Raw genomic sequence first — 22268 nt, forward strand, 5'->3', positions numbered from 1 at the left:
GCGGCGGCCGCTTCTCCGAGCGCAGCAGCCCCGGCAGGAGCGCCCCCCCCGCCCCCGGCAGCCCCCCCGCCCCAGGGGCGCCTCCGAAGCCCCGAAGCTCGGGAGCGATCGCCTCTGAGGCAGCGGCCGAAGCCCCGGAGAGCCGGCGCGGCGGCGGCGGCCCCCCCTTCCCCATCCCCGCCGCCTTTCCTTCGGCCCGCGGCCCGACGGGGAGGGAGCCCGCGGCTGCGGGGCAGGAGTTCAGTGCCCGGGAACGAGCGAGGCAGGGAGGCCGGCCGGCCGCCAGCATGGCCAACGCGGGGCTGCAGCTGCTGGGCTTCATCCTGGCCTTCCTGGGCTGGATCGGGACCATCGTGAGCACCGCCATGCCTCAGTGGAAGATCTCCTCCTACGCGGGGGACAACATCGTGACGGCCCAGGCCATCTACGAGGGCCTCTGGATGTCGTGCGTGTCCCAGAGCACGGGCCAGATCCAGTGCAAGGTGTTCGACTCGCTGCTCAACCTGAGCAGTAAGTGCGGGGCCGGCGCGGGGCCGGGCAGGCGGGGCGGGCGGGACGCGGCGCCGTCGGGGCTCCCTCCGGCCCGGCGGCCTCCAGCAGGCGCCGCCGCTGCTTTGGCTGAGCCCGGTGGCTGTGTTTGGGAAGTCTGGGGAGGGCCAGGCAGGAGAGGGGCCCCGAAAGGAGCCGTCGTGGGGGGGGGGAGGGAGGTGCAGGCTTGGCGGGAGTCACTAAAGTTAGCTCTAGGCACCTGTGGGGCTCTGGCTGGAGCCCAGTATCTACAGTTTTCTTTTGCTCATCTGCCCTATATTGAACCTCAGTTTCCCCATCTGCAAAAGGAGGGGATTGGACTGCAGGGTGAACTCAAAGTCCCTTGCGGCTCTCGGTACTCCAGCACATTTTGGTCCGGTGAATGAAGGCCTCCTAGGTGGGAGATTTCCGGGCATGAGCTCCTCAGGTTGAATAGCCCTTTGTCTTTGCCCTCCGCCGGCTTTGGACTCCGGGGGGCGGCTGATTCCAGGTCTCTTTGCCGAGTTAAAAGGGAGGGGACACACCCGGCAGGATATTTCCGTCCGAATTCGGGTAAAGTCTGAGGGTTTAGTCGAAGTCTCCACCGGGAGGGTCCAGATTCGGGTGGGAAATAGGGGAGAGGTGAGGGACTGCTCAAAGAGCTTCCCACCTTAGTTTCGGGGAGTTCCATTGTAACCTGAGCCAAACCGTCCACAGGGGAGGGGACTTCCGTTTTCCAACCAATTCTAATCCATTTCCTGTGTCCCCACCGTGCTCACACCTTTGATTTGAAAGGGATGTCTGAAAATGGGCACATTTAGTTTGTGGAGTTGAGGGGACAACAAACTCCCCCCTTTCCTAGTAAGAAGCGAAGAGGTGCAAGGGGAGGGAAGCCGGGGACTTCTGTGTGCTCTGGAATTTCCATTGCCCCCAGTAGCTCTGAGTCATTGCTTGAGAATGCCCATTGAGCCACCAGCCTCATTTTATGGGAACTGGGTGTAATGGTCTCTGTGTGCACCTGCAGAAAGGTGCCATAGATATCGCCCTCTCTAAGCAGCTCTGGGGCTGGCCTGCCACCCACTCTATCCTAAGGGCTGCCTCCAACAAGCTTCAGGAGTTGCTCTGGCTTAAACCTCCTTATTAATTGGAAGCCTCTCCCTGTAATGAATCCTCCCTCGTTTTAATGACTATGTCACTGCCCTTTGCCTCCAGAAAAGGAGCAACTTTCATAGTTTTGGTGAGACTGTGGTGGAGGTGGAGTTAGGAAGTTCGAGTTCAAATCCTAGTTCAGGCAATTATTAGCTGTTTGATCCTAGGGAAATCCCCTTGCCTCACTGAGTTGGAGTTTTGTCATTGATAGATGGCAAAATGGAAAATAAGAGCATCTTTCTCCTAGGATTTATCCATATGGATTCCTACAGAGAGAACAGCTCCTTTGTATTTTTTGTTTGTTTGTTTGTTTGTTTGTTTTTTAAGTAAACTGAGATCCAGGAAAAGAAAGGGGCCTGGCCAAGAGGGTCACCCAGCTAATGTCAAAAGTAGAATTTGAGGAGGTGGTCTGATTTCGGAGTCAGCATTCTTACCACTCAGATATGCAGCTCCAAATGATGGTAGTAATATGTGTGTATGTGGTTTTAGATATATGTGCACATACATGAAGAGATAGACACCCAACTCACTGGCAAGTGGAGACATTACTGTCCTGATGTCAAGGGTTCTCTTCCAGAATGAAGGATAAATAGCAGCACAAATGTATACATATATATATATATATACAATAAATATACCTATATATGTATGTCTGTATATGTAAATTAGCAAACCTTAGCAGATGTGTAAATGTCAGAGTTCATATCGTATGTCTCCTTAGAACACACATGCAGCCATTAAACCGAGGAGCACATCTTCAAAAGTGCCAGGGGCGCCCTTCCGATGGGGGCTTTTGTCCTGTTCTGGTTCCTTCTCCCAGAGCAACGTCTCCGTCCCATGGATGCTGTGTGCTTTCCACCTCTCCTTTGGGTCTCTGCCTTTGATTTTGCCAAGTGCTCGTCAGCAGTCTAGAGCTTGGGTAATTATACAGTGGCTTCTATCTGGCAGTGCAGAACCTGGCTTTTAGATTCCCACAGATACGTGAGAACTGGCCCTTTTGGTCTCCGAGACGAAAGAGTAGAGCAACGAGTGTCTGCCTTTTCAAACAGCAGCAGACAGGTGTTCTCTGATTCATCACAGCAGGTCTTTCTGGAGGCACCTGTTGCTGATTTGACGTGTCTATTTTCTCAAGTCTTTCTCTGAAGTATTTAACAAGTAAGTTTTCAAAAGCAGAAGCAATTAGTCGCCTGTGTGTGTGTGTGTGTGTGTGTGTGTGTGAGAGAGAGAGAGATTCAACCATTCTCAGAATGTTTCTAAATACATAAAATACAGAGGATTAAAAGAAACTCAGTAACATTAAAGTTATTCAAATAATTGTAAAAAGAATTCTCAGACTCCAGGTTAAGGATCCCTGATGTAAATGGATTTCATTTAAGTTTTAACTGAACTACGGTGTCATGTGCCGGCCAGATGAGGATACTACAGGGTGTTTTAGGCAGCAAAGTCCAGCTGTGAAAGCCTTGGGAGCTGAATGCTGTTGGGGGGTAGGGTTTGAGCTAGGGGTGCACCGGGGCTTGTCTCCAGCATTATTAGCTATGAAACACTGAGTCAGTTCTTGTCCTCTCTCCTCTCCCCAATCTTACTTTCTTCATTTGTAGAATGGGGTAAAAATTGTTCTCTACCTGTCCTTCCAGTCTTGAGTTTGAGTGCTAGTGTCTCTCTGAGTTATCTTTTGAGTGTTCAGTTATTCTGGTTAATGGATGTTATAGAAAGATGGAAAGCAGTTGAGACTTACAGAAGTTCCTCTTTCTTTCCCTTATTTTTGGTCGATCACTCTCATTCTCCCCAGAATAAAATTTTGGCTATTTCCAAGGATTGGACATGATGCACAGGAGACTCTCCAAGTTGGAAGCTGATTCCAAAGGAAGGGAGCCTCCTTCAACTCCCAAGACTTTTGTCCCTTCCTCTTTATGAGGTATCTATCCAATGCCATTAGATAAGACTATTTGTCTCTAAGTTACCTTACCTGGGCATGGCAACATCACCTACTGTCACAGGTAACTCTCTGTGTCCATGATTCATTGGGAAATGTGGGTTCAGATCCCTAATATCTAGAATGGAAAAAGGCCATCTTTCTATGAGTAACTGGCTGAGCTCCTGATGAAATGGGTCATGTAGAGGCTAATGCTTCCATAAGAGCAGTGAATCCTCTAGACCGTAGCTTTCCTGAACTTTGGAAGGAGTTTTGGCCATCACCCAAGATGGAGGGCATCCTCACAAACTCCAGGTTTGGGAGTCAACCCTGAGTAGAGGACACTTTCAATGCCCCCCACTAGGATTCCATGTTGGGTACATGATCTTATGTCAGTATTATTATTTTCTCTTCATTATGAGGAAAAAAGGAAATCAATTAGGAGCTAAAGTCACTTTTGGTTTGGTGGGGCCCTTGAAACTCATGATATTTAAGCAGAAACTTTTTGCTGGAATTGGTGCTCTGAGACTTCACTGTCTCTAAGCTAAGGGCAAAGGAGAGGATCACATCTACTGGGTACCTTGTAAAGGGAATTTTGCCTTTTTCTTTGTGGGCAGCTTTGTAGGCTCTTTATTCGACTTCACTGATGCTACAGAGCCTAGTCTTTAGTAATTAAAACCAAGAGTGAGCTCCCAGTTCCAGAGCTCTGTAGACATTTTTCCCCATTGGAAAAAAAGGAGGGATTTCTATGGAATAGGGAAAAAAGGGTATTTTATAAAATCTGGCACATAATAGATAAATTAATAAATATGAAGATTGAGTCTTTCAAGCCATCTTAACTCTTGAGGAGGAGGATGCAGGAATCTTTTGTTAGATCAATGTTCACTTGATAGCAAAGTCTCAAACTAATATTTCCCCTCTTAAGAAGGTACATTAGCCATTGCCATTTCCCTCACGTAGAGCCCTGTCTTGGGTTGTGAGCCTCCATCTTGGCCTGTTTAATAGAAAGCTTCCTCTTTGGGTTTAACCTGTTCTTTGTGAATGCACATGAGTGGGTGTGCTTGGAACACATCGGTGTGGGTAGTGTAGTTTCGCAAAAGCTCCTTCTTACCATGACATCAGACCCAACTCTGGTCCGACCAGTACTTTTCCTAGTTTACCTTTCAAAGCAGCCCAGTCAAAGGGAAAAGATAATTCTAGATTCCATTTTGGATTGTTGAATGGGTTCACATTTAAATGCTACGTTGTCACAGGATCAAAGATTCAGCTGTGGAAGGAATCCTAACATTTCTCTAGGCTCACACCCTGGGGAAAGCGAGGCTCAGAGAATAACCTCCCCAACATCACACAGGGATTAGAATTAGAACCAGGTTCTGTTAACACCAGAGCACCACACCGGTCTTGGAGTCTCATCCAAGTCTTGGTTTTCAGACCAGAGCTATTTGACAAAGAGATCTGTCATCCTTAATTTCCATGCTTGGAACAAAGAAAAAGTGGCAGGGTTGTGTAGTCTCTGAGGTAGAGAAAAAGTTACAGGAGAGGAGGGAGGCCTGATTGAGAAGCAGCTGCTTTCTCCATGTCTAGATCCGAAGAGGTGGATGGAATAAAAGGGAAAAGGGAGTGGTGCAGCAAAATGCATGGAATGCTGGCTTTTGTGTCAGAAAAACTTAGATTGAGATCTCCCCCAGTGTATAAGTCACTTTGCCTCTGAGCGTCTCAAGAAGCTTCCTGAGATCCATCTCCTGAGTCCCCCATGTGTGTTCTGGAAGAGGGATTTCCCACAGCAAGAGTTCCTCCAGCTGATTCGGTTCTAGATCCTTTGAGTGGACAGTGAGCATGAATGTATAACATGTAAGGGTACTAGTTTCAGCCATGGATCATTAAGATCTGCCCCAATGAAGAAAGGAACCTGGATCAGTGAAATCACAACCCTGTGGGCAGACTGATTTTTGGACTTCCTGAAAAATGGTTTGCTGTCCCACTTCCTCCCTCCCCATTTAAGGCACTTACTGACTTGGAAGAATTCCCCTCTACCCTGCTCATGGCCACCTCTAGCAATGAGATCAAGAGGTTCTTGAGTCATTCTTCTCCTAGGCTTTAGCAAAAGTAGGTCTCAGGAAACCAGCATGAATCCATGTAAAATTCTGGATTATATGAAGTCCCATTTATGATGGGAGAATTGGCTTGTGAGAAGTAAGGACCACCTCTAATTGTGACCTGAACTTAAATATTGTACATTCTACTGCATGTTCATATCCAGCTCACCTTTGTATCCTGAGTTAAAACTCCTGAAGTTTAATCTTAAATATATTTGTGCTCAGCTTTCTGAACTTGTTTTATCTTTTTTTTTTTTAATAGGAATACTTAACCCTTATTATTTTTATTCTTTTAGTTTTGTTACTCTTTTAAAGACTTTTCTTCTTTCTTTCAAACTAACCACCACAACAAATCTTTAGGTAAGAGGTACAAAGAACTGGTTCCATTTATCTTTGACCTGGAGATCCTTAGTCCAAATGGAGGCCAGATCAATAATTCTCTGAAGCTGACGTTGTCTGACATGTGCAGAGTGATCTGTGACAAACACAGCTTAGCTTGGACAGATGCCAGTCAGGCTTCCCTAGGGCAGCTTGCCCCAATGATTAGGAAGGCCTTTACTAAGAACCTGTGAATCCCTTTCCTCATTTATGGTTCCTCATCAGAACATGAAGATAAACTCAAATACCTTCAACTGCCAAAAAGCTTCTATGAGTAAATACAGGATGATCAGTAAATCTAATACAATTTGAAAAATGAAAATTCGGACCCTCCGAGTTCTCCTTCTTAGGCAATTGGGGTTAAATGTCTTGTCCAGGGTCACAAAGCTAATAAGTGTCAAATATCTGAGGCTGGATTTGAAGTCAGGTCCTCTTGACTTGAGGACAATGCTTTAACCACTGTGCCATTGGTGTTTTCATCTTTGTTATTGTTGTTTGTCCTATATATTTTTTTCACTTTTTATTTCATTTTTTATTAAAGGTTTTTATTCTCAAAACTTATAATTTTTCAACATTGACCCCTGCAAAACTTTGCATTCCCATTTCCTCCCCTTTCCCCCCACCCTCTTCCCTAGATGACAAGTAATCCAATATATGTTAAATATAGTAAAAATATGTTAAATCCAATATATTCATATATATTTATAGTTATCTTGCTGCAAAAGAAAAATCAGTTCAAAAAGGAAAAAAATAAAGGAAACAAAATAAAATGAGAGCAAACAACAACAAACAAAATGAAAATGCTATGTTGTGATCCGTACTCAGTTCCCACAATCCTCTCACTGGGTATAAATGGCTGTCTTCATCACAAGATCATTTGTCCTCCATTCTTGAAGAGGACCATGACATCAGGAAGGTGATACCATGACATGAAATGAATTTCTGTTTGACAGAAGAAGGACTGTGCAAAATCTCCAACCTAACTTTTTTTTTTTCCTTTGAAGCTGTCTGGGTCTGGGAGAGATAGAGATCAGGACTCTGGGAAATGGTCCTGCCTACAGTGGGAGACCTTGGCCTTTTTAAGCTATGGTCTTTTACAAGTCTCAGTTTGATCAAGGCAACATGAAATCACTGATTTGTGTATGTTAGGAAGAAATGAGGTAAAGAATAGTCTCTTTTACCTAGTTAAAAAAAAAATCAATCTTCTAAGGGGAGACCCTCAAGGTTTCTGGCTGAAAGAGAAACAATTGCTACTTCCATTCAAGCAGAGCCTGTGAGGCTCAAACTATAACCAAATGAGGCTTGATCTGGAACCCATTGTTGATCAATCTATGAGAGCCAGAATGCTTTGGATTTAAATGTAAAGTTATACATAGTTGGAGAACCCTTTGGGTATTATTCCAAATGTGTTCTCCAGAATGATTGGATCAGTTCACAACTCCATCAGTGATCTCAATTTTAAAGAACAATAAATGGACAGGTGAGTGATGGAGTAGTAGGTTTGAATCCTGGGGCTCTTATTTGAGCTGAACCAAGACAGGTAACTCCTCTGGTTCTCAGTTTTTTTTTTTTTTTTCTATTAAATGGAGAAAGAGAGACTAGATTTACTCTGTCTTTTCCAGTTTAAATTTTATAATCATAGAATTTCAGAATAGGAGACTTCCAAACTATCACATTCAGACTATATTGATGTGGGGATTCCTATTGACACACCTTTCACAAAATGGTAGCCAGACTCTTTCAGCTCTGAGATCCTTAATGAACTATTGGTCTCCTGGACTGGAAAAGACTCCTGTTGTGAATGACTTAAGCAATTACCCTCTAGGCTTTGTTTAAATGCCCTCCATGAAGGGGAACTCTCTATCTCTCAAGTGACTCACTCTTCTGTGGATTATTCTAATCTTTGGAAAGGTGCTTCCCTCCCCCACCTTGTCTGCAAATCTAAATTCGCCTCTTTGAAACCATCCCCCAATTCCCCATTGTTCCTCATTCTGCCCGGGGAAGCCTAGACTGTAATTGCTCTTCCCTGAATAACCTTTCAAGTCTTTGAAAAGAGCTTTCACTGATCCTATCTCCCAACTCTTGCCCAAGACTTCCTATATCCAAGTTAAACATTCCCAGGATCTTTAGCAATCTAGAAATGGATTGGCCTGAAGATTCTTAGCAATTTTGTTTTTAGTCTTTCGAAGCTCCCCCCTCTTATCCATGATCTTCCTGAAAACTGAATGAAGTATGTTGTTAAATGAGTGATCCTATGAGAGACTCAAGACAACTACCCTAAAATTAGGACAAAAATAATGAACTTTCTCTATAGAAGGTTCGTTTCTGCTGCCCCCACCCTCCCCACACACACCACTCCATGCATTTGCTCCTAAATAATCTTCTCCAAAATGAACTCTGTAGAGAAGTATCCGTCCAATTTCCTCTCTGTTTACTGAGCCTTTAACCTTTAAAGGGACTTCATCCTTGGAATTCTGGATCATTTAAGCCCATCATGAATGTAGGTCAAAAAGCACTATTTTTTTTCCATCTAATATAAATCCCCAACTTAAACTTTCTGATGGAATTATAAATCCTGAAACTACTGAAGTATCTGTTTAAATGTTATCTTTGATGTCACCGTATCCTGGTGTCTACAACAGGATGGATTGAGGAAGTACCTTTTCCATGCAGGAACATATATGACCAGGGTTGGAGATATCTATTATTCCTGAACATTGATTCTGCATTTAAAATTTTAGAAGATTAATTAGAAGTTTGGTTTTTTTTTTAGTCTAAAGAAAAAAATTTAGGTCAGAAGCCACTGATATTAAATTTCCAGCTCGGGACCAATCCACAGCCCAGATTGAAAAAGAATTTAGGATCTCCCCATCACATCCCTCAGCTTACAGCTTAAGACTTTGCATTCACCTTTTGTTATGTAGCACTTTTTAGAAGTTTTCATCTATTTTCTTTATTCTTGAAGTTTTATCTTTTGATAAAACTCAGGGCCTGTGAGTTAAAAGCTGCACCAGGTATCAGTCCAAAAGTCACACCTGAGACCATTCTAATCCTACTGTATGGCCTTGAGTAGGGCTAATTCAGAGCAGACAGACTGCACATTAGAGCAGGTGACATTTCCCTGTTCAGAGAATCCTTTTGACAATTAGTTGAGTGGAGGACCTGGTGGGAGGATAGAGATTTTCATTTCTGTTCAGAAAACATTGAAATTATTGAGAAGAATTTAGTCTTTGCCCTGAAGAAGTCTTAGAAATTGGGGCACCAACACTTCATTAAGGATCTCAAAGCTGAAAGGGACCTTGACTACCATTTTGTGAAAGGTTACATCAATAGGAATCCCCACATCAATAGGAATCCCCTCATTAATGCACCTGATGAGTGGCCATGATCTAGCCTCTTCTTGAAAGCTTCCCATAATGGGAGTCCACAGTGAGCTAAGGGAGCTCATCATTAGGAAGTTTTATTTTGAGCAAATATTACCCTCTTTTTAGCTTCCACCCATAGCTCCTATCTCTGTCCAGGAGGTAGGAGCAAATAAACACAAATCTAAACCCTTTTGCCCGAGACAGTTCTTCAAATAGTTGACTATAATCCTCCCTTAATGCCCTTCCCTTCCCTTGCTTTCCCATTTCTCCCCTTACTTTCCCTCTCCAGTGCTTTATTTACATTTAAGCAAGTTGGCAGAGTCAGTTTTAGATAACCAAGAAAGGGCATTATGTTAGAAATCAAAGGATCCTGGGGTCTGTTCTGGCTCTTGAAAGAAATAATATATATGTAAATGTTCTGTACACCTAAAAGTGCTGTGTAAATGTTAGTTTTTATTATTACTGCTTACTATATAATTTGGACAGAATTGTCTAACTTCTTTGGATTTCTGGGTATTCACTTATTAAATGATAGGATTGGAATATATGATCTCTGATTTCTTAGCTCTCTGATCATCATTCTTTCCTCAGAATTTATAGGACACTGGGCCTGTATTTCTCCTTTTATCCTCCCACATTGGATTATATTTATCAGTGTATGTGCCACCGTGCACCACGCCTGCCATAGAAATTCCAGGAGGGCAGGGAATAGTTAAAATCTGTGCTTGTGTCCCAAATATGGAGCATAATTTTGTGCATTTAATTGGTGCTTAATAAGTGTTTATTTAATTGAATTGGGCCTGATTCCTCAAACTTTATTTATAAAGATTTTAAAAGATTAATGAGTTGGGGGAGAAGGTTAAGTCAGTAACCACCTAAATTTTCTACATTTAGTTGATGTTTAATAATTGTTTATCTAATTGAATTGGGTCTGATTCCTCAAACTTTATTTATAAAGATTTTAAAAGACTAATGAGTTGGGGGAGAAGGTTAAGTCAGTAATTACTTAAAACTAAGCACTGGGGTTGCAATGAAATAAGCAAAGCCAGTTCCTGTTCTCAAGCCACTCACAGTGTGACGGGAACGCAATACAATAACAACCATGGCCAGACGTGATTTACGCAATATCCATGGCCATAGGTTACAATTCATTGTCTCTTGAGGTTTCTGGCCGAGGTCCACCATAGGCCAAAGGTCTCCTGATCAGTTCCTGGCTGGCTGTGTCCGGGTGGCCAGATCTCCAAGGGCCTGACTCACAATGGGGAAGGAAGAGGGACTCCAAAGACAGCTCCCACTGTTGAGTGCTTTGGATAGAGCTCCGGGTGCTCCAACCTGTCTGGCTAGTCTAGACTGTTGGCTCTGGAGGAGAGGACCAGACTAAACTCCCTTAATCAATGTGTTGTGTCCATTTCAGGGTCTGTAACTAGTGAGAGAGAAGGAAAGCACCAATGATAATTATTATTTTGATATTGATAGATAGAAAATATGTGTGTGTGTGTGTGTGTGTGTGTGTGTGTGTGTGTGTGTGTTTAAGTTTTGCAAAGTGCTTTCCAAATGTCTCTTCTTGTCCTCCCAACAATCCCGAGAGGACAGTGCTGTTCTTATCTTCATATCACATAAAGGTATGTTAATAATATATCACAAATATATTAAATTTAGTAAAGACTCCTTAATGTGACCAGGATCCCCTGGCTAGCAAGTATCTGAGAACAGTTTTGGATTCGGGTCTTCCAATCGGGCTGCCTTGTCCAAGAATGCAGTTATGGCGCGTGGTTGAGAAGGGCTGTGGTTTACAGACCAGCCAGCTTCCATACACACACAGGGAGATCAGAGTGAGCAGGAAGAGACCTGGAGTTTGGGAAGCTTCAAGGCAGCAGAATGCAAAAGGAACAAATGCCCTTTTATTTGGGGCCAGATGGGTGGTTGGGCAAGGAGAGAAAGCAATCAATGACGGACGGACAAAAGGCCAAACTCTTACATTGTTTGGTGTTGGCTCGTCCACCTGAAGGCACGGATGTGATTGCTAAAGGACGGTGGTGGGGCAGCTGTCCTGAGAAGGCGACCCTCTTGTGGTGTGGGAAAAGCGCATCAGCTGCTCTTCGGGGCTCCCCTAGGTCTTTTTTGATTTTGATTTTTGCATTCTAGGCTTGGCAAGGTGCTGGACATAATCGAGCTTAACAAGTATTTCTTGGATTGAATTGTCTCTTAAATGCCAGACTTCCTATGTCTGGAGGCCACAGGGTGGAATAGATAGTTTGAGATTCCTTCCATCTGAGGAGCCATCCCTTGGCTACAAAATATTAAGGAAGTTGTCTGTGGTAGGGGAAAAAAATATTCCGCAGTGTATTTCCTTCTGAGGCTGATCTCCACTATCCTAGCAGTAGCCAATGGCAATTAGCACACGGGCAAGAAATGATCTGCTTGGGTTTCCTCTCAGCACCAGATCCTTTGTGCTTTCCTCGAGGTTATGAAGAAACCTTAGGTCCCAGATGTAATCTGATAGACACATGACTGTGAGCTCTGGTAAAAATAATGTGATGTTCCCTATAATGTAATGCTCATTTTCCCTCCATCTTGGGTCATCTAGTTCAAGAACCAATCCCTAATTTGAACAATAACTGTCTCTGCTCCAAGATTTCCTTTATAGGAAAGTTGACTTAATTTTTAAAAATTATTTCTACTTCTGTAAGGAAGGGGTTTTCTGATACTTTCAGGCTGACTGTGACTAGCTGATCTCCCAGGTGGGTCTTCAAAGTTATTACAGAAGGGGAGGTCATCCCTTTCTTGGGTCAAGGGCACTGGAGTCAGGTGGGTCAATCTGCTCTGAAGCAAAGATATAGCCAAGAGTGACATGAGATAAGAAGTTATGGGTGGATTGGGAGCTATAACACTGGTGAAGTCATTTAGCCATGAGGTCACAGGTGAACTGAAGGACAGAGCAATTGTTTTATGTGAAAATTCAATTTTATTGCAAAAAGAAGAACGTCAGGTTAAAAAATGTCCCCATGATCAAACAAAGCATACAAAAGGAACCTTGACCATAAAACTATAAAACAGATTTCTAGAAGTTCCTTGAAATCCAAGTCTTCCGTGATCCTGCCCTAAGGGGGTTGGCTGGCCTTTCAGAACAAAATAAAGTAAAAAAAGGAGGAAGGGAGTACAATCCTTAGGGATGCATAGGGATGCACAGAACAATTGAGAAAACTAAAGAATTACCAATATAATTTTCATTAAATCGATTTTAACTTATTTCTTCTTTTATCAAATCTAAATTTTGCTTCATTCAATAGATTTTTAAAGAACTGAACAAGGGGCAGTTAGGCACCAGCCCTGAAGTCAGGAGGACCTGAATTCAATCAACATTTTGTAGCTGTGTGACCCTGGGCAAGTCAACCCTAATTATCTCAGCAAAAAGAAAGAAAGAAGGGGGAAAAAAAAAAGCTAAACATGAAAAAGTCTTCAATCCCTTTCTTAATTCACTGGCTGTTAAGATAATAAGAGGCCCCAAGTGAATCATTTTATCTTTCTATCTGTTTCTTTAAACACTCTGGCTTAAGTAGCAGGTACCAGAAATGCATTCCATAGGTGCTTTTCTGCCTTGCTTGTACTTTTGGAGCTATGTTTTCAGGGTGGTGGAGAGAGATGAGAATCAATCATAACACCATGGGGAGGCAGGGAGGTGTGGTCTGTTGAAATTAGTAGGTCTTCGCTGACTCAGATTTAGAATTATAGTCCGTGTCTGAAAGGACGACATCAACAGTGAGATGATCGTGTCAAGTGCCTGCTTTATATCCTATATATGGATGTTGAATTGGAAAAAAAGATAACTCAAAACCCATATATGGTCAGAAGAACTTGGATTTTAAAATTGGACTTTCCCTCATGATGCTATCAGTGTTTTCTTTTGATTCAGTGTAAGAGTGGCCCACGCCAGGGACCTTGGACTAAGGTACACAGCCCACTTCTAAGCCCCAAACTCCAGGCTGGCACTCTAGCTACAGGGAGGGAAGGCTGCAGACTTCAAAGTGAAATCCCTGGGGCTTTCCTGTTCTTGCCACAGTCTGGAGATGTTGACATGGGTGGATGCCATGGAAAGCACTGTCTGAAGACAACAGGAATATCCACCCCTGCCAAGCCTTTGGTCCCTGAACAGCGTGTCTGCCTCAGCCCAGCTCACGACCAGAAACGTGACTGGAACTTGTGTGTTGAGTTTCCTATGAGCTCCACACAGATAATTAGCTGGGTTTCAAAAGTGTTTCACAAGACAGGGCAGGAAAGCACCCTTGGTCTTGATGAAAAGGAGTTGCTGGCAATGTATAGCATCAAAGCAGCACCTGTAATAAATTTGGAGAGAGACAGAAAGAGACCCAGAACGACAGACACAATGCCTGTGTAGGTATACGTGTGGAAAAGGAGGCATTTCATTATATATTTATTTACAGTAGAGAGGGGAATGGGAGGGAGACAAAATAAAGACTTGCTTATGTGGGGGGGGGGGAGAGATTTTTCATTTTTTTATTAAAGCTTTTTATTTTCACCCTTGAAAAATCTTGTGTTCCAAATTTCTTTCCCCACTTCTCCCCTAGATGGCAAGTAATCCAATATTTGTTAAACATATGCAATTCTTCTATACGTAATTTCACAATTATCATGCTGCACAAGAAAAAGCAGATCAAAAAGGACAAAAAATGAGGGAAAAAATGCAAGAAAATAACAAGAAAAAGAGTGAAAATGATGTTTTGGTCCACACTCAGAGATTATTCATTTAAAAAAATAGGAAAGGAATGTGAATTATTACCAGACTTGTTCTTTGGGTTTTGGGGGTTAGCAGATTCAGTTGTGGGGGAAAGGAAGGGAGGAAAGGGAAATAGAATTGGGATTATAGTATTCAGGACAGGTCAGTCCCCGATGTGGTTATTCAAGGGGTTAAGGACAATTGTCCTATGCAACACAAACCTGTGGAGCACCATGATTGGAGATAAGCACACTGCATTTGGCACAGGAAACACCCTGTATGGCAGCCAGGACCAATCTCGACTGCCCTCAGCCCACTGCCAGCTCTGTTCTTTACAATCTGCGTCAGAAATTCCCATGGCTAAAGGAAGAGGAAGAGACTGTCCTATTTTGTTTCTGGGCATGGTGGAAGACGCCCGACTAAGAAGTCCTTTATTTCATCATTGTATAAACACTCCAATGGTTCTCTGATCTCATCAATGTGGGTCGTGGCCATCTCACTCGGTAGTGAACGTTATTAGGACTTTGAGGTTTAAGGGGCTTTGCGAGAATGTTTAGACCACCATTTCTTCTTTGAGACTGGTCCGATGGAGATATCCCAGATGGGATGAGGAACTGAGTGGAATTGGGAGTGGGCCAAGTGATTTCACTCATCCGTACTTACAGAAGCTTTTCCTTTAACTTTTCTTGATAGAACAGTTGATTGGCCTTTTTTCAAAGTCAGTAACCGAGGCAGGGAAGCTCCCTCTTGGCCTTTAGACAAGGATGAAGCTGACATTTATTCTTCCAGCAGTGGCAGCTCGGGTCAGTCGGTGACTTAGCTGCTTTCCAAGCCTCCCTGACTCGTGAGTTTTCTTCAGCTCTAATGATATAAATTAGCCATAGTCTCCAAAAGGTTGGCATTCAACATGCATGACACGTCCCTTAGCAACCTGAGCAAACATCCTTCCTGGATCAGAAACAGGGTTCCTGAAAGGGGGCGCAGGCCAGGCAGCTTCTCTCTGGAAATTAGACACACAGCGTGGCTTGGGTTTGTTTCTCTTACAAGTAACTTTTAAGATGGTGTTTCTAAGTCTATATTTAAAAAAAAAAACTTTTATTTTAGAATAAAAATAATAATAGGATTTCTATGTTATGTCATTTGATCCTCTCAATGACTTGATGAGGTAGATTCCCATCTTACAGATGAAGAAAAAGACTTGAGATAGTAAGGGACTTATACTGGCATTGGAGGTGTTCCCAGAGCTGACTCCACCACCATTGCGCCATGCTGCTCAGTCTGGCCAGGAGACTGTGCCCCCCACAGTGACCTCCCATCTCCCCTCCTGCACATTCTCCCCTTCTGATGCTCTGCATGTCACCGGCCACTCCCTCCTCACTTAGGATATAAACGTTATTTACTCTGAGCTCCCAGCCTTGAAGCGCTTTGTGACTGTCAGCCCTTATTATTAGTCCTGTTCCTTTGGGAGCTTTCTAGTTCTCACGAGCCTGTTGCCAAGTGTGATTAATGGGCATCAAGTAGTTGCCTAATACAAAGCTAAATTATAGGTTCCGCTCATGACAATGATTTCTGGTTAATCGCAGCATCTCTTGCTCTGATTCCTGAGCTCAGGGCGGCTTGGAGGAGCGATTAAGGAGGGATTAGGTTTCACTCAGCTGATGCTATTAGACTTTCTGTTACTTTTCAGGGAGATCTCAGGTTTACTGCTCCCCTCTCTCCTTCCCCCACCCCAATGTTGAAGGCTTTGTCCTTGGTCTTTCCAGGTACCCTTCAGGCCACCCGCGCTTTGATGGTCATCGGAATCATCGTGGGACTGATTGCCATCTTTGTGGCAACGGTGGGCATGAAATGTATGAAGTGCTTGGAAGATGATGAGGTGCAAAAGATGCGAATGGCCGTCTTTGGGGGAGTGATCTTCCTTGTTTCAGGTAGGAATGTACCCTCCACAGTGACCTCCCATCTCCCCTCCTGCACGTTCTCCCCTTCTGATATCAGCTGGTCTGTCCTGTTGGCCGATCTTGAACTTAGCATTCCATCTCCCACCTCCATGCCTTTGCCCAGGCGGTTAATCACACTGGAAGTCCCTCTCTCCTAACCAACACTCCTCTAAATCCTTGATTTCCTTCAAATCTTGGAAGCACTTTAGAGACGGCCAAGCGGATAAAGGGATGGGCAGTGAAGCAAGAAGACCTGAATTTGAATCTTCCCTTAGATACTTAATAACTGCAGGAGCCTCAGCCAATCACTTAACATTCTCTGTGATTCCCTTTTCTCATCTATAAAATAGGGATAGCAAGAGGGTGCCCAGAGTAAGGTCATGGCCCAAAGTAAGGAAGATTCATCCTGAGTCTTACTGGCTGTGTGACCCTGGGCAGGTCATTTAATTCTGTTTACCTCAGTTTCTTCATTTATAAAAGGAGCTGGAGTAGAAAACTGCAAGTTACCCCAAAATCTTTGCCAAGAAAACCCCAAATGGGATCACAAGAGTTGGACACAACTATAAATGACTGAATAGCAACAAAAAGCAGGGAGAATGATAGCACCCCTCTTGGAGCTGTTCTGAGGAGCAAATGAGATGGCGTTCATGAAGCGCTTTGTCAGCCTTGAAGCACCGTGCTTGCACTGGCCGTTAGCATCAAGGCTTTCTGGGCCAGACCCCAGTTGCCCCGTAATCCATCTTGAAGTACAGAGTTCTCCTGCTCTGAAACCCCAGCTCTCTGCACCACATTAGGAAGCTTTAGCCACAGAGAATAATGGGGAACATCTGAAGACTATGTTTTGTGGGACAGAGTAGAATTCTGTAGGGTATTAAAAAGTATTGGATCTAGACTGTCTCATTTGGCCCTCGCAATCACTCATAAGAGAGCTGTTGCGTCTTTTTATACCTCTGGAAACAGAGAGTTAAGTGAAGGACTCATGAAGGGCAGTGATGGTCAGATCAAGTGAGAGTGTTTTAAGGGTGGGAGAGATGTGGGCATGTTTATGGGCAGCATAAAAAGGACACTGGTTAAGAGTCTCCTGGTTAAGGAAAGATTGAAGGTTAGCAAGAGTAGGGATGGTAGAGGGAGAATCTTCCAAGAAAGTGGAAGACACTTGTGCTTAGAGTAGCAAGGAGAAAGTGCTAAGTTCATAGGCAGGGGTAGAGGAGTAGATCACAAGAAGTGAGTAACAGGAGACCAGGAGGAAGGCGGAACTATCTTCTGGCCCCCATCCCAATTCTAGCCTTCCCCTCCCAGCTAGACGTTTTGGCTACCATTTTACCACTTCCCATTTTTCCCCATTTATCTTCTTCTATCTGGCTTCTTCCCTCAACAGAAAGCTCGCTCTTTCTTTCCATGATCTCCATTGGCCACTTCATCACCAAAGTCAGAAGACATTATACCTTTGCTACTGTGGACAATCACTTCCCCTTCTTTTAATCCCTAGGTTTCGTATTCTCTTTCTGCTAAGATTTTCTAATATCCCTATTTCCCTTACTCATTCTCTGCCGAGTTTTTCAGTAGGTTTGGATCTTGAGTTCTTGGCTTGATTCTCGCTTCTTTCTTCAGGTTCTCTCCCATGGTTTTGACTTACACTAGCTGGGTGGACCTGGGATATAGAATGTTCCCAGTAAGGGGACCCTTCTACACCTATGGATCAATAATACAGAGTCTTAGAAAATCCCAAAGTCACCAAGGGGATCAAGGGCTTGCCCAGAATCGTGTAGACAATATGATCCAGGAATTCTTGTCTCCGAGGGCAACTGTGTCCTCAGTGCTCCATTCCCTCTGCCTGATGGCTCCCAGATCTGTATTTCTATCCCTGGACCCACTTCCAAACTGGAAATCCAAATCTCCACCTGCTCATAGGTTCTGCCTCAATGGATGGCCCATTGCCTTACCCTCTGCTGATCCAGCACAGCACATCTTATCTTTCTCCTCCACCAGATCTTCCTTTGGATTTGACCTTTTCATCCCCCCAATTCACTGGAGGTCTCCTGCTTTTGAAAGTTTCTGTTGTTCTGATTCTTTCTTCTCCTTTGTTAAGGAGCTTGTCATTTCCCAACTCCTTAAATGAACTGTCCTAAAAGTCTCTGCTTTTCTACTTCTTCCTTTCTATCCTTCCATCACAATAGGACCCCATCACCATTTTTCTGGACTATTGTGAAGGACTTCTCAGTGGACTTCTTGTCTCTTCTCTGTCCTTTCCAATCCATCATCCTTCCTATGATTGGCTCATAAATTGCTCTAATGTAAATGACCCTTATGTCATTGCTCACACAAAGATATTCAGTGGTTTCTCACTGCCCAATTCTGTTTTCCATCAGTGGAGGGCCTCCACTTTCTGGATCCACCCTGTCTATCTCCTTCTACTCCCATCTAGTGAAACTGGACTACTTTCTGGCCCTCCCACTCCCTCATGCCAAGGACATACCTTAAATTCTCACGGCATGCATGCTTTGGCTTCCACTGTTCCATGTACTTTTTCTCTGCTCACTCATTGAATTCTTACTCCTCCTTTAAAAACTCCCAATCCTATAGGAAGTCTTCACTTCTTTCTCCACCACTTCCCCTTCAGGATCTCACTTCCTCTTCAGACTTTTGTAGATAAATGAAGTAGTTATTATGGACTAACTATGTGTAAGTCAGTGTGCTACATACTAAAGATACAAACACAATCAACCAGATAGTTCCTCTCCTTACATTTTGATAGAGAAAGGCACTATCCAAAGGGGAGATGGGAAAAGGGGACACTGGCCAGTGAGGTTTAATTCTGGTAGAAATCAGGTGAAGGTATAGTTGAGGTGGGAATAAGATCAACTTTCACCTTTCATAGCCCAGGGCAATTCCAGAGGCAAGAGTACAGATTTTCATGTGGGAATGAGATGGGGCTAATGATTGGAATGGAGGCTTCACAACTTAAATTCGATGGCCAAGAATTGAGATCATTGTAGGATTCTAAGGGAGATAAGGTAAGTAGGAACCACCTAAAACTCAGAGTTTTCCCAGGGATAGAACCTAACGTTTAGCAGATTATAATATGCATTATAGGGACATTTCTGTCTTATCCCCAAACTATATTTAGAGTTCATCCACTCAGGACAATATCTCATCTAAATTTCCATCTCCTCCAGGACCTAGCAGTATAGATGACAAACAGCTGGCACTAATAAATGTTGATTTTAAAGAAAAATGTGCTCTCGTTTTCATTGGAATATAGAAAGGGTACTCATTTGCTTAATGAGAAAAAACAATCAAGAACAACCAATTCAAATAGGGAAATTATTTGCTTAATCTAATTCAACTTTACAAGTTGGAATATAATAAATCCTTCCTTTTCAGTCTAACCCAGATCATTGAAGCAAGGGTCCTTCTGCAGTGTGTTGAGACATCACTGATCAAATAATGTAGGGAGATTAAGGGTTTTTTTAAGCACTTTTTGACTGATTTTATCATTATCTCCTTAAATGACTTTGAATAAATAACTCCACCTTCATGTCTTGATTTCCTTTCTATTCAATGATAAATACCAAGAGAATAAAGAGTAGGGAAGTTGGGGAAGTGATTAGATTAATTAGATTAATTCTCAGAGTTCTGTCCTTATTAACCATTTTCTTTCTTTTCCTTTCTTTTTCTTTTCCTTTCTTTTTCTTTTCCTTTCTTTTCCTTTTTCTTTTCTTTTCTTTTCTTTTCTTTTCTTTTCTTTTCTTTTCTTTTCTTTTCTTTTCTTTTCTTTTCTTTTCGTGAATTTCCACAGGTCTGGCTGTCTTGATTGCCACAGCATGGTATGGAAATAGAGTTGCTCGAGAGTTCTATGACCCCATGACACCAGTCAATTCTAGGTAAGGCCATTTTTTTTTTCCATCAAGGTCATGGTTTTCTGAGGTTTGCCTCTTGGTGTTCTATGGACACCAGCTAAGGTTGGGCCTCCTCATTTTGCAACTGAGAGGCTGTAGATGACTATCTCCAGCTTCTTAGCTTTTTGTAGTTTGACCTGTGATTAAATGTTAAAAGAAACACACAAAAAGCTTTCTGAGTAGAGAAAATTAGGCTGTAAAAAAACCCTGATCTATTCCCTAGTCCAGGTTCCAAAGATTATGATTTCTGTCTGCCTTACTCTGGTGGTGGAGACCATTAATAAAGACAGACAGTCACAATACCAGTCTGGCACCTTCAGCTTTGATGTCCATTGTTTGATGTGCTTTTTACAACATCTTGGCTGTTAATTATTACTAGCATGCCATGGGAGATAAACATTAAGTAGTAATTATCCCTTAGGTGACTGATAGAGTCTGACACTGAGAGAAAAAACTGAACTCCCCAAATAGTTCATCCTGGGTCCAGTTTAGAATAGCTAGGATCTAGACTGAAGTGGAAGATGGGCTAAATTTGAAAAAATTCATTGACCATTAAGATATAATGTGCTAAGGTTCAATGTAAAGTTTTTTTGTTTGGGTTCAAAAAGTTAACTTCATAAGAAAGAGACATGTTTAGTTAACAATTGAAAAAAAATTGAAAAAAATCTGAAAAACAGCAATCTGTGAGCAATACCTAAATCTCCCAATATTGCCACCAGACTTAAAAGCTGCTGTGACTTGTCCTTGAGGGCCATTTAAGGAATAAAGAAGCGATGATCCCCTCTCTACCCTCTTCCAACCTCATCTCAAGGATGGTATTCAAAGAGCTGAACCATCTGTGTAGTTCTGCTTGTCCCCAGAGAACAGAACCACAAACCATGGGGAGAGATGGCTAAGAGATGAGTTTAGGTTTGGTGTTAGGACAAATTTGGAATGACTGAAGTCTTTACCCATATGAGTTTGGCTGGCCCATTTCCCTCTAGAGATTGCTGAAAAGGCCCAGGTTTAAGATCCTAATGTTCACAGCAGGGGTTGGGCGGGCAGAACTGATGATATTTTACACGGGCATCTCGTTGCTGTTGTCTCTGGCTCATGACTGGGTTTTTTCCTCTTCCACTCCACCGCTTCCTCTTAGGTATGAGTTTGGGCAGGCTCTCTTCGTCGGCTGGGCCGCAGCTTCCCTGTGCCTGCTGGGAGGTGCCCTCCTTTGCTGCTCCTGTCCCAAGAAAACAACCTCTTACCCAACTCCTCGCCCGTACCCGAAGACCACACCCTCCAGTGGAAAGGACTATGTGTAACAGAAAGAAAGAGCACACAGTGGCTTGAGAAGAAAAAAAAAAGGACTTAAATACTGTTTTTTGTTGTTTTTTCATTTTTTTAAAAAAAATCATGAGGCGCTCAGACCTCCTGACTATGATATTCTACATTTTTGTATTAAAAATGTATTTTTTTTGTAATTTCCATACCTTCCTTCATAGCCTACCCCTAATAAGAAATCTGGAATTCTGATTCTCTAACTCATGTAATCCTGGAGCTTTGGTGTTTCTCTGTTGGCTACCCACCCAGGGGAAGCAAACTCAAAGGGAAAACTACTTCATTTTGTAAAAAAAATAAAATAAAATAAAAATAAAAATTCATTTAAATTACAAAAACGAAAGCCTTGTAGGCTTAATCTCACCCTTACGTTTCCTTTTTAAACAAAATCTGGCTTCTGGATTCAAAGTCTGACTTGAGTTCTCCCTAGCTGGGGGTTTATGGGCGTGTGGTCCAGAATGGGAAGGGATTGGATTAGACGCCTTCCAAGTCTCCCCGCCTGTGATCCCAGATGCTGCATTTCCAATTCTTTTCAGATCTTAATCCCACAGTAACAGCCTGGATGAGCAGGAGTTGGGACTCTGGGTATTGGGAGATTCTGCCTATTTGTTTTAAGTATTTTGTGCCGCAATGGGCCCATCACAAAGGGATCGGAAGGCAGAGAGAAGATGCTTGGGGCATCCCAACTAATGCCTCTTTCTTCATCAAAGCAGCTTGGGCCTCCTTGACCCAGTCAGTCACCGGTTCCATCTCACAGGCCACAGCGGTTGCTCTCCCTTCTTCATTTGGCCTGACGGTGGGGGAGGCCCATGTGCTGTGCTATTGTTATGTTCCATGTTTCAGCCCAGCTACCTTGGAACCCACCTTGTCCATCTTGGTTCTTTCCCTTTGGATCTTCAAATTCATTTCTCGTTCTCAGCTTCCCCATCCTCAATCTGGGATGTTCCCAGAAAGTAGAACATTTGTTCTGGAACAA

At 43.2% G+C, this 22268-nt stretch overlaps 1 protein-coding gene across 1 annotated transcript; it reads left to right on the forward strand.

The window, feature by feature from the left end:
* Positions 1-162: 162 nt before the first annotated feature.
* Positions 163-21635, forward strand: CLDN1 (claudin 1). Its single transcript, XM_051991647.1, has 4 exons — positions 163-510; positions 15906-16070; positions 19879-19963; positions 21114-21635. Exons 1-4 carry the CDS (start codon positions 288-290, stop codon positions 21274-21276), a joined length of 636 nt encoding a protein of 211 aa, XP_051847607.1. The 5' UTR covers positions 163-287; the 3' UTR covers positions 21277-21635.
* Positions 21636-22268: the final 633 nt, after the last annotated feature.

The sequence above is a fragment of the Antechinus flavipes genome, chromosome 3 (assembly GCF_016432865.1).
Source record: "Antechinus flavipes isolate AdamAnt ecotype Samford, QLD, Australia chromosome 3, AdamAnt_v2, whole genome shotgun sequence".
NCBI lineage: Eukaryota > Metazoa > Chordata > Mammalia > Dasyuromorphia > Dasyuridae > Antechinus > Antechinus flavipes.